The sequence below is a fragment of the Spermophilus citellus genome, assembly GCF_964194105.1.
Source record: "Spermophilus citellus genome assembly, chromosome: 7".
NCBI classification, from domain to species: domain Eukaryota; kingdom Metazoa; phylum Chordata; class Mammalia; order Rodentia; family Sciuridae; genus Spermophilus; species Spermophilus citellus.
Genome location: NC_138188.1, coordinates 86,556,037 through 86,569,144, shown reverse-complemented (window position 1 = coordinate 86,569,144; position 13,108 = coordinate 86,556,037). Strand labels below are relative to the sequence as shown.

General features: G+C 38.3%; 2 protein-coding genes across 3 annotated transcripts in view; both read right to left on the bottom strand.

The window, feature by feature from the left end:
* NFKBIZ (NFKB inhibitor zeta) overlaps nucleotides 1-3,156 on the bottom strand; it is a 38,961-nt gene extending 35,805 nt beyond the window's left edge. The window contains exons 1-2 of one of the 2 annotated variants that reach the window (XM_081301808.1): nucleotides 3,082-3,134; nucleotides 1,196-1,271 (exon numbers count right to left, since the gene is read on the bottom strand). The gene's annotated coding sequence lies outside the window, so the exon portion shown is untranslated. Of the gene's footprint in view, nucleotides 1-1,195; nucleotides 1,272-3,081 lie in introns of both variants that reach the window. The other variant, XM_081301809.1, reaches the window with a different exon arrangement.
* A 4,157-nt stretch (nucleotides 3,157-7,313) lies between these two features.
* The window catches only part of NXPE3 (neurexophilin and PC-esterase domain family member 3), a 52,125-nt gene continuing 46,330 nt past the window's right edge, over nucleotides 7,314-13,108 (bottom strand). The window contains exons 7-8 of the mRNA XM_081301380.1: nucleotides 12,180-12,371; nucleotides 7,314-8,986 (exon numbers count right to left, since the gene is read on the bottom strand). Of these exons, the coding sequence (XP_081157506.1) occupies nucleotides 8,436-8,986; nucleotides 12,180-12,371 (743 nt within the window). The 3' untranslated portion in view covers nucleotides 7,314-8,435. The remainder of the gene's footprint in view (nucleotides 8,987-12,179; nucleotides 12,372-13,108) is intronic.

The window sequence follows — 13,108 nt, the reverse complement described above, 5'->3', positions numbered from 1 at the left end:
TCTGGAAGATTTTAATTCAGGTAGTTTATTAACTGATCCCTGCTCTGGCAGGGATGATTTGGAACAGGTGAATAGGTTTGCTAGATGACCAAAGCTTTACTCTTTAGAAGCAGCTGTCATGGACCCTTCACCTGAGCTGTGACTCAGAATGCTCCAACATTTCACTTTCCAGCATGGAAGGAAAGGTCCTGCCAGAAGCAAGAAAAATGTGTAGCACAATACCCTTTTCTTTACAATCCTACAATTTCTAAAAATGGCTTAATAAGTAAAAGGCTGCCTTTCTCCAAAATATTAGTCCAGCCACCCATATAGTTCTAAAGCATTTTCTGTAGTCTTCTTAAAATACAGAGGGTTATGGCAGTTATCAACTCAAACTTTATTAGTAGAGTACGAACAGAGAGGAGGTGGTGGCCAAGTGTGTGATTTGGGGAGGGGGGGTTAGATAATTCAGGACCCTGGGAAGAATGGACCTCTCCCTATTGTACTTTTGCCTGATAGCCAAACCAGGACTCTGCTACTTACTACCTGAAGGGCCCTGAGCCAATTGCTCAATCCTCCTGAGCCTCAGTTTCCTCATTTATAAAATAAGACTAATTATACTCACCTCAAATGTTATTATGAAAGCTCAAGGCACTCTTATTAGTCGACTCCTAAAACAAGTGTTTACAAACATTTTTTAATTCCCAGTCCACTAACTCCTCCAGTAAGATAATTTTAACCACTAAGCTTGAAAGGAAAATGTTTTTCCTCACAGAGAGCTCCAAGTTAAAGGAACAGGAAGTACTTTGATCAGAAACCACATACGCTAGCTTTAGTGAGCCTCTTCACCAAAACTCTGAGGATATGATGCTTTCGGAGCCTGTTAAAAATTACCTAACCCTGAAACCGTTGGTCAGCAGAGAGCTGAATTTCCCTCTTAGATGTGTTCATATGCTCTCCCCATGAAAAATAATGGAAATTCAACAAAAGTTATTGAAAAACTGCTAAACCACCAAAAAGCTTTAGTTCACAAGAAATCATAGTCACATGCCTATAAGCAAAATTCATAATAGTCTTGAAACAACTTCAAAAATTGGTTAAAAAGACAAGAATCTTAGAACCTTTAGAAAACATCCCACTCCTCATTTTGACTTTAGCAGCCAAGACTTGAGTGATACTTAGATCCTCCTTGGATAGAAAAATCTGCCTTTCTCACCCTTGGGAGTTCAGCATCAGGCCACAGAAGTCAAAAGGTGAAGTTCAGCCTGGGCCCTCGTGATCTTCCTATTAACCTGAAGGGAAAAAAATCAAGAGGCCACCAAATCAGCATGAGGTTAAGAGCCAAAAGGAAATTTTTTTTTTTCCCCAGGAGTAATTCATGGTTGATCTTAGAAAAATCAGAAAGCCTTCCCCTTAGTAATGTTCTCAGGAGTCTGCAGCTTCTTGGAGAGTGTGTTTTGATTTCTGGAAAGGAGGACCTATTTCAAGACAAAGTATAAGGACAAGGGTTTGCATCCCTTCCCTTAGTGAGGAAAAGTCAGTATCTGAACAACTCAGTTGGGCCTAGAAAGGAAGCCAAGGGTTTAACAAGCCAGTGCTGTGCACTGGCTTCATATGCTAACTCCTCCCAGATGGACTCTTCCACCTCTGCACCTGCACCTGCCCAACTGTATCCTTAGCCGGAGCAAAATGATGCTGAAGAGACTGTGGAGCCGCTGCTGGATCACACCTTATATTCTGAAGCTAATAAACAGACTTCAGGGTTACCTGCATATTTAGATGATCCTGTTGGTGGACTCCCTCCTCTATCAAGGAATACTGAGAGTGGTGAATGGGCCTTGGAAACTTTACTCTCCTTTTATTGTGAAACAACCTACTGTCTGACTAAGAGAAGCAAAAAAAAAAAAAATTCCACTCAGCCAGATAATGTATTTCTTCAGATGCCAGTTTCAAATTGAGAGTATATATAGAGAGATATATAACCATTTACTAAAATTTACATAATAAATGTCAGCCTTTTGGGGACAACACCCTCACCTACTACAGCCAGTTTCCTATCCCTGTGAAGAAAATCTTAATTGATCCTACATAGAAACATGCTTTTATTTGGACAAAACACCTTAAAATACTGATACAGATTGTTATGAAACTGATGATCCAGCCAAGTCATCAAATTTCACATTTCCCTCATTCAAAAACGGTCATTTTATAGAGGTAATATAAAAATTTTTGAGGGCAAGCTACCAAATATTCCGATATATTTTTCCATAAAAACAGTGACATGCCTGCCCTTTTTGGAAAAGCATACCTCTAAAGCCATACCTCTGACTTGTGGCATCACAGGTCCAAGTCACTAAAGCTAAACCCTTTACATGAGATTTAGGCTGCCTTCGCCACTTGTCCTATCCACTTCCACCATCAGCATCTTAGTCCCTCCTAAGCCTTTAAGATAAACAGACACCATTCATGCTATTAACAAACTATAAAATCACCCCAGATCTCCCCCCCCCAAAAAAAAGAAAACCTGCCCCACCCCCACCCCCCAATATTTTGCCCCAAAGCAAATATTACTCAAACATCAGAAAGTGATTCCCAAGGAAAAAATATGGGAAAAAGAAAGGGGCGGGGACTTTAAGACACTTCTTCATACTAAATATCAAATAATAAAAATATACCTTTGTGTTTGAAGAGTCAAGTCATACAAATACGTAAAAGCAAATCAAATGTTTCCAGCTCTGTAAGCAGCGATAATAAACGAAGTACGTGAGAGCCTGAGAAAAGATGATCAGTTTCCTTTTTGAGGTTACATGATAAGGAGCAGAGGCCTCCTTTCCTCTACCAGCTCGTCTTCTGACCTCGTGGCAGCAGGAGGCTGCCGAGTCCCCGGCCCCCTTTATAGGGTTCGCCTTCTGCTCCCCACGGGAGCGGGCGGTGGGGGCGGGGAACGAAGCGCGAGCTTTCGGAAAGGCCGAACCCTGTCCTCCTCGGGTTCCATCCTCCGCGTGGGCACAGAGGGCCCGGGGAGGCGGGAGGGGGCAGCCGGGACTAGGTCTGTGGATTTTTTCCGCACATTGGAAATTCCCAGACCGAAAAGGTACCTACACGAGTCCGGGACATTCCCCTCGAGGGCGGGCTCCAAGACCCGGCCTGGAATCACGCGAGGGGATCAGAGGCCACGTCTAGCAACAGAACTTTTTTTTCTTAAGATGCGTTTCTTGAAGGTCCCGGATGAATCTCCAGCAGGGATTGGGGCTGGCTTCTCATTAGCGCCGCCTCTTTCTGTGCGGCCTCAGTGTGGGTTGCAATGGGTGTTGGGGGGGGAGCTTGCCTTCCATCTCCCAGCTTTTTAAACACCACAATCAAAAAGCAGTATCCCCGTCATGTGCTTTCATTGACGAATTAATGGACTTGGACTCTGCAGCATAAATAAAGCGATGGTCCTGGAACACGATTATTTTCACTGGCGATGGGGGTGGGGTGGATTTAAACAAAGAATGAGCCAGCGGAGCACATGGAAAGGATTTCTCCAATCACGTTTAGTTTCATGGTCGCTTTTCCTTTTGGGACACTTGCTACTGTGAACTCTAGTGTTTCCTTTTTCTTTCTCTCTTTTTTTTTTTTTTTTTTTTTTTAAGAGTTGTCTTCTCCAGGTCTTGTTATAATCCAGGAGATGCCCATGTCTGGTTCTGCAGTAGAAATGGGCCTATCTATAGCTACCTGCAGGTCCCTTAAACTCCAGAGGCCTACCTAACCTCCTCTCACTTAATGCAAGATTTTAAAAAGGAAATTGTATATTTAATGTATTTTACACTTTTAGAAAATAAAGTGCACTTTCAACCTGAAGTTGGGGCAGTGTATTTGCATTCTTCCAGTCTGTGTCCTATTAAACTTCTGCTCTCAACAACCTGCTGACCTCCATAACCTCCCATTCTCCTCAGACTGCCAGGTGCCCCTAAGCCTCAGGACACTGCATTCTCACTTTGGAAGAGAAAAACAGCAACTTCCAAATCTTATTTCTTTATTGCACACAGCAGTGCCAGACATTGAGTGCACTGAGACTGCACTGTTGAATAAACCGGGGAGAATAATGCTTCACTCAAGAAAATGAATACATTTAAAAAAGAATTTCTGGTGTTAGTGACTAGCTAACATTTAAAAGCTGAATTTACCCAGAACCCACTAATATAATGCTAATCAGCTTTTTTGCTGGGTTGGGGAGTCTTATTTCTGTTGCTCCCTTGGGAGTTTATTTCCCTGTACTACTCAGTGATCACCATTTCCTTTAACAGATCCAGAAACAGACTCACTTCTGACATGTAACACATGACTATGTAAAGATTTACCATATTGTTCTTGTCATGAACCCTGATTTATCAGTCTGAAACCTAAGACCTGCAGCCAGGAAACGTCAGTCAAGTGGTATTTAATAGAATTATGGAATGATAAAAATGTATCATCCTGGGGGCTGGGATTGCAGCTCAGTGGTAAAGCACTTGCCCAGCATGAGTGAGACACTGGGTTCCATCCTCAGCACCACAAGAAAACAAATAAATAAAATAAAGGTAAAAAAGAAGAAAGAAGTTTAGATTTAGAAGTTTAGATCCATTTAGAAATGGATCATACTGGAACACCAAAGGTCTGTTTGCTGTCTGCTAAAGGTTACTTTTAATAGGTAACTTCTGTAAAATATAATTTGCATAGAAGAGCCTTATTAGAGTTCTCCCTTTCACAATACCATTAAATCAATCATTTTAGTTCTGGAATATGAGAATTCACTAAGTTATATTAATACTGTGACTCCAAAATAAAAGTCCATATTTTAATCCAATGAAATTATATATAAAACATTGCTTTAATATTTTATTATAAGCCAAAACATTCAACCATAACGGCCAACTTAGGTAATATTAACATCATTAATATAACTATTGGGCAGATCTTTATAATTTTTAAGGCTATTTAACAGAAAATATTTATATTTTAAATTAAAAAACATATCCAAATTACATATTCTCTATTAGCTACAGTTGTCTCTCTGTATTTTGGTTCTAGAACCCTTGCAAATACCAAAATCTGAGGCTGCTCAAGTCCTTAAGATGGTATTATATAATTTATGTTCATCCTCCCATCTAATCTAATAAGTCATCTCTAGATTACTTGTAATATCTAATACAATGTAAATGCTATGCAAATAAGTGTTGTCCTATGTTGTATAGAGAGTAAGAACCAGGAAAGTCTGTATGTGTTCAGTACAGATGCAATTTTTCCCAAATATTTTTATCTGAAGTTTGTTGAATCTACAGATATGAAAGGCCCACTGTATGTGGTTTAAAATCCTAGAAGAAAATATATAAAAATGCTGATGTTCATTGCATTCATGTGATAGAATTATAGATTTTTTAATCCAGATTTTTTCTTCTAGATTTTGTACTCTATGATGGCCTTAATTTTTATAATGAGAAATATAAATATTTAAAACCACTTTTTGGCTGAAATGCTAATACATAGAACTATGTGATGCTGTCCTTAAACAAAATTTTCAGAAAAGTATTGTGCAGGTTAAATTTTCCTCATTCAAAATGCTTGGGACCAGGGGCTGGGATTGTGGCTCGCCTAGCACATGCGAGGCCCTGGGTTCAATCCTCAGCACCACATAAAAATAAATAAATAAAATAAAATATTGTGTCCAATGACAACTAAAAAAAAAATTAAATATTAAAAAAATGCTTTGGACCAGAAGTGTTTCAGATTTTGAAATATTTTGGATTTTGGATCATCTGCATATTTATATGAGATAGCCCAGTGACATGATCCAAGTCTAAACATGAACTTTGTTTCACATACAGTTTATACATGTTGCCCTAAAGGTAATTTTATGTAACTTTTTTGGTACATCTTTTTTGACTATCATATGAGGTCAAGTGTATAATTTTTCACTTGTGGTTATCATGCCGGGTGCTCAAAAAGTTTTGGTTTGTGGAGAATTTGGGGTTTCACATTTTCAGATTAGAGACACATGACCTGTGTCTAATTGTTTTAAGAAAGGTTTATGTAATATTTCAATCTCTATCAAAGTTGACACACAGTGCAGAAAGACAAAAGAGGAATGAAAGTGACTCAAACTACCTCAAGAAACTGTGTCATCAAATCTTTAACCAAATTAAAATATGTAAGTAAATAAAATATATAACCAAATTAAAAAGTAATTAAAAACTGGACAAGGTCACAAGAAAATCAGTTGCAGCAGCCTCACTCCAAACCCTTGGAGATATAGTGTTTGCTTTCTCCATGAAATTGCCCTGAAAAAGTGACTCCTCAGCCTGCTCCAGCAGTTCTTCTAGAGAAAATGCCAAAAAGTTATCAAAAAAGAAAACTTCTGCCAGGCATAGTACCAGTAATCCCCCACCCCAAGGAGCTTAGGAGGCTGAGCCAGGAGGATCTGGAGTTCAAAGCCAGCCTCAGCAACTTAGTGAGGCCATGGGCAACTCGATGAGATGCTGTCTCTAAATAAAATTTTAAAAGTTGGTGGGGGGGAGCCTGGGGATGTGGCTCAGTGGTTAAGCACCTTTGAGGGCAATCCCCAGTACCAAAAAAAAAAAAAAAAACTTCTTTAAAAAATTGTAAGAAGCTGGTCTCCCATATACCTTAATTCAAATCTAATTTCAAGTTCTTCATCTATAAAATGGAGCTAATACCACCTACACTATTGGATCATGATTAGAATTAAGTAAGTTGTCGGGAAGCCCTTGAAATAGTAGACAAGCAGTGTTACTTTCCTGGTTCCGCCTTCCCTCTTCCCCTTCTGTGTGTTTCTTCATGTGCAGAACCCTACTGCTGCATCAGAATCACTGGCCTCTTGTCACAAACATTAATTCCCCAATTCCTGGAAGCACAGACCCCAATTCTGAATTTTTATCAAATATAACAAGCTTAAGTTCCATTAAAATTAATTTAACTCCTTTGGTCCTCTTCAGGCTCAGAAAACAAAAATGTTCTTTACCCGTAAAATGTATTATAAACGATGATCTTTAGAAGAAAAGGAAAGGAAGATCTGAGACACTAAGTTAAAAACTCAAATTATTTGATTCATTCTTCTAAGTGTGCATACTTCTTATGCTTTAAGCATCCATCGTCACCTCTAAAACGACCTATGTTTCCTCATGTGTCTACCTAATGACAACTAAAATTAGACATGGGACAGTACTTAGTAAATGACCCCAAATAAACTTCAATTCATTTAAAACTAGTAAAATGGGGCTGGGGTTGTGGCTCAGTGGTAGAGTGTTCGACTGGCATGTGTGAGTCACTGGGTTCCATCCTCAGCACCACATAAAAATAAATAAAATAAATGTACTGTGTCCATCTACAACTAAAAAAAATTTTTTAGAAAAACGTAAGATAAAGTCAAAGAAAATTGACAATTGAGAATGTGTATACATATGCCTAAATAAGGAATACCTGTCATGAATTTTAATTTCTGATTTTATTAATACCTAATTGGATTCTAACTTCTAATTTTGGTACGTAGTTCAAAATAACCAAAAAGGAAACACTTGAAATTGGCAGAAAAAAAACTTCTACATCTTTATAATAATAAATAGCATTCTTTACATAAAAGTCAATTCTTAAAACCCCTCAAACTTTAGAACATAAAAATAAACTTCTGGGCATAGATTTCCCCCTTTCAGTTCCAAAAGTGGTTGTTTTAGAATAAATATTCATCACACAAAAATTTAGCTGATCCAAATAAGAAACGATCATCCAATGCAAATATCAATTCAAAGCACAGATTTTATCCATACTGCTTTCATATTTCCCCTTCACTTCTTTCCTAGATAAAAGTGGGAAATTATTAATATCCCATACTATAAAATTCTGACCAAGCACATTAGCCTTTTCAAGTAATTCAGAAAAGGTAGATCAAGAGAAACTCCTGGGTTACTGCAGTCTTCAGTATATGTTCACAGGAGCCTATAAGTATAAGCCCTCTTTAATTCGCCCCCTAAAGATGGACCACTTGGACTATTCATGCAGATATATTCAATTTCCTTTACCAAATAAGCCACAAACACTTCCACTGACAACCAAATTTGTCCCTTCCATTTACATCAAAACATTTCTCACATGCTTTAACATAGTAGTCTCCAGTCCCAGAAGAAGCTAGGTCAAAAAACTCATTAGCATCTTTGGTTACAAGGGCAATATAGTGTGTAGATGCTGTTAATAAGGATTCTACCATGGTTAAGTCAAAATTGGAAAAAATCCTATAGGTAGATATAAACGTAGCCTGCGTTTTCCAAGGTCCTCACAGGTCATTATATAAAGTACGGCATTTTTTGAAGTTTTATATATATTGATGGTAGCCATCTCATAATGGGGCCACCCACAAACTTTATGCACTGGAAGTCAATTGGGGAGATCACAGATGTTATTCCTCTAGTCCCCTCCAGGGCAACCTAGGTCTCCAAGGGGCACACAAAAGATAAAAACATGTCCAGCTGGTTCTTCACAATAACCTCATCTGGGTGCAGCTTGTGGGGTAGATAATGGGCCAGGGTCATCTCCCAGGCATCAACGAGATATACTCCGACCCCTGAGAACATCCTCCGAAGGATGGTGTCCAGTTGAAAGTTGTACCAGTCACTGTTGAAGAGGCTCACTTCGGGCCCCAGTTCCTGGACATTGGCTGTCCGGATGACCACCACAGTCCTAGGGCTTCGATCCAGGAGCTGGACCACTGACCGACGGATGTTCCTGAGCCGACGGATATACACTTCCAAGGGGTAGGTGCTGAAGTGAGACCACAAAGATATGGCAATCACTGTGTTCCTCCCTCCCACGATTCCATTCAGTTCATTTGCCACATAATGGAGCTCATTGCTAAAGACGGTCGTGAAGCGGATGGGTGGACCATGGCAACGGTATTTGAGCAAGATGTTGTGCTTCTGATCCACTGCAAGGAAGGGACCCACATTCTTGGGACTACCCATTTGAAACTCCACTAAGTCTGAAACAAGGAAAACTCAAATTCATAAACACATTCAAGCTATGCATGTATATATGAATATTCTTTACCAAGTAGCTTCAAAGAACAGCTTTTAAAATAAAAGTCCAGCAAAAACATACAATAGAAATATTAAAGGAATACCTATTTCACTGTTCCCTGCCCACCTTTGAATCAATCGGCCTTTATTCTGACGTATCAATTATTCAAAACACTCCACAAATGTGATATTATAAGTAAAGCCATCAGTGAAAGATTCTACATCTATAAATATGCCTCAAAAACAACATACCTGTTTAACTTTAGGCCAAAAACTCTTGCTGTTTGCACCACTAGTTGAATACTTAAAAGTCAAATTGGCATTTACACTTTATGCTTCCAGGACAAGGGCTGTAACTTCTGTTTTACAAGCACAATTAGTAATCAAATAATTCTCTTGAGAAAATCTATCATTTGCAACAATATGGATCAACCTGGAGGACATTATGCTAAGTGAAATAAGCCAAGCACAGAAAGACAGATATGCATGATCTCACTTATATGTGGAATCTTAAAAAGTCTCACACTTACAGTAGAATACAGAAACTCACCAGAGGCTGAGTTTGGTGGGGGGTAGAGGGAATGAGAAGATACTCAAAGGGTACATAGTTTCAGTTAGACAGGAGTAATAAGTTTTAGGGATCTGTACAGCATAGTAACTGTAGTTAATAATGTATTGTACATTTCAAAATGGCTGAAAGTAGATTTTAAATGTTCTTATTACAAATAAATGCATTTGTGATAGATATGTTAATCAATATAATCATTCTAAAATGTATATATATCAAAATATCACATTGTATACACAATTATAAGCTTTTTTCCCCTCCCACATTTTGCAAGTACTGGGGATCGAACTCAGGAGTCCTCCACCACTGAGCTACATTCCCAGCTCTTTTTATTTTTTGAGACAAGGTCTTGCTAACTTGCCCAGGCTGGCCTTGAATTTGAAACCTTCTACCTTAGCCTCCCAAAGCAGGTGGCATACACCTAATCCTAGCCTTCCAAGCAGCTGGGATTAGAGGTGTATGCCATCACACCTGGATAAAAATAAACTTTTTTAAAAAAAATAATCTAAGTTGTAATTCTGGGGGGAGGGTAGAAAGTTCCTCTTTTTGCAATAAGTGAAAAGAAAGAAGCAACTCTAGTTTCTTTTGACTTTCAGTTTTACCCCATGGTTGAAAAAAAATCACAGTTAATACCTTACAGGATTTTTTCTGGTCTGAGAAATGACAAAGGCAGCAGTGTAATTTAGAATTCCCTTCTGCCCCACTCCCACCCCGCCCTTTATCTAAGTTGTGTTTCAAGGTCTATTTCTCTGAAATATTCTGGAGATCCAAGGAATCCATAGGATCCCTTTTATTCCTAAAAACTCTGTACTTGATCACTTGATATATGCCCCCATGAGGAAAGGGGAGCTCATATCCTTTAACATTCCCAAAGTGCCTTACAGGGAATAGAATGAACAAATATTGGCAACACAATTCCATCAGCATTTCCTAAGCATTCAGGGCTCATTTCCAGCAAGGCTTGGAGAGGTGTCACAGCCCTTGCCCTGAGGGAGTTTACAGTCAATTGTGAAGAGAGAGCATCAGACTGTAATTGTCCTATATTCCTTATAAGGGTTCAAGCAGGTTTCACTTTTTTCTGCCTACAACCCAAGGTTTCTCTATTAGATTTTCCTACCAGATTCATCACTATTTAGCACCCAACCCTACTTAAACCAAATCAAAGCTCAAGCTTCTGTTTGCTTTTGATCAAGATCAAGCACCCACACAAGGCTTTCTTTCTTTCTTATTTATTTAAATATTTTTAATTGTAGATGGACACAATACCTTTATTTTGTTTAGTTTTGTTGTTGTTATTGTTGGTTTTTGTTTGTTTGTTTGTTTAATGTGGTGCTGGGGATCTAACCCAGTGACTCACATATGCTAGGCAAGCGCTGTACCACTGAGCCACAATCCCAGCCTGAGGCTTTATTTTTATTGGATGAAAATTTGTCTATAAAGGGTCTGTGGAAAACAACCAAAACAGTCTATATGATCATTGCAACTAAAGGAGACACCAAGTTAGGACGTTAGAAATTAAGAAGAAACTATAGGTATCTGAAAGGCCCAGTCTGATCAGTATCAAATCATGCTTAGCACTGTGCTATACAAATAATTTCCCTTCTGATTTTTAATTTGTTTTACCAACAAAAACTCAACTATATCTGTTTCAATAAAAAAACGAGTGAAAACTACAAATTGACTTTTCTCCTTTTGGGGTAATATCTACTTCTTCCTATCCTTCTACATATTAAATTTGAAAGTAAGCTGTTGTAATAAATAGGAGAATGAATGAAACACATCACAAGCAGCAACTCATAACAAACATTGAGGATTTACTTTATGAAAAGCCTTTCCCATATATAATCATCCAAAACAAAACAAAACAAAAAAACCAGTTCCCACAGAACTTTCTGAATTGTAAGCAGGGTCTTTATTCTTACTACCAGGATCCATCCTTCCTCATCCCATCAATATTCCTTCCAGAAATAAGAGAACACCATTGTGAATAAGTGGTGGGTTTTGTTCTGAGTCTGGAGAGTTGCCCCAGAGAAACAAGAAGCTAACCACACTGGGACTTGCCCACATTCCCTCCAGAGGAGCCAGCTCTACCTCAGAGTGCCCCCAGTGGTAGGCCCAAAGGATGGTTTTGCTACATGAATGCAGTAAAATGAACCACAGTAAATTTCCTTCCAGTTAAATCTACTATAAATTTGAGACTGGACCGAACAACTAGAAGAGAAACAACTGGAAATGTCTACCTCTATGTTATAATCCCGAATATTAGAAGTAAAAGACAGCTGTAAAGTGACATGATCCTGCTGTCTCATCTCACACATGGAGAAAGAAAGCCCTGAGGAGTAAATGACTTGTCCAGGGTGGTCAAACAGATGATCAGTGGACAAATCTTTCTGGATTGATCAGAAATTGCACATACCTCTCCAGAATCAGGATACCTCTTTAATCCTACAGAGAAATTGCTTCTTCACCTGATGCCTTTCTTCAGAGTTAGAGTGAGTCTACGTATTTCAATTTTATGTCACTTTCTTACATAACCCAGATTTCATCCCTCTAGGATATAGTTATGAAACAAAAAGCAAAGTACCAACCTGGAACAAATGTAGTGAGGTAATCAAACCATTGCCTGATTGTCGAGTCACCAAATAAATACACCATTTTTCTTTGTAAGCATTCTGTAATGTTGTCAGGGTCATTAAAATGGCGCATCTTAAATCTTCTGGGCTTCCACTGGTCTTTGTAATAATACCCAGAAGGAAAAGTTTCTGAGCCTTCAGGTACTTCTAGGTTGTTAGTTAGAAAAAGGGAAAATAAATAAATAAATAAATAAACAAACAAACAAATACACACACACACACACACACACACACATATATATATATATATTTTAAATTTTCCTCTATTAATAGATGAAAAATGTTGCAGGAAACATAATAATGCCTATATATTTGTTAGACTGCTAGCACTTGGGCAACATTTCCTGTTATCATATCTCAAAGAAATCCCAGACTTTCCCCTTCATACAGAAAGGTTCTCCTTTGCACAGAAGTGAGAAGATGTGAAATAGGTATGGGAGTAGAGGGACATCAGGGAAAAGGGGACGTTGAGCATTCCTTTGAGTATGCATGTTTTTATCAAAGCCAAAAAATAAAGGAAGGCAAACACCAAAGAAATGTGTAGATATAAGCACATGTCCAGCAATGTCCCAGAAAAAGCATAACTATTTTTTATCCAAATACCTGTGAGGCAAGTAAGAATTTAATATTTTATATATGTATAGTAATATTAGTCCAATGTTTCTTGGTTCATTAAAAGGAAAGTTTTAATCTGTGGGTCCTAAATTCATTGACCACATTGAGACAAATGACATATAAAGGATTATTCTCCATAATATAAAAGATTCATAAGGTCTTTAGGCATAAAAAAGCATCACAAAGTGTACTCACCTTATAGCCTAGCTACAAAGCACAACACAATCACCATCTACCTTTTAGAGGGAGAGTTAACCTCTATCTGCCCT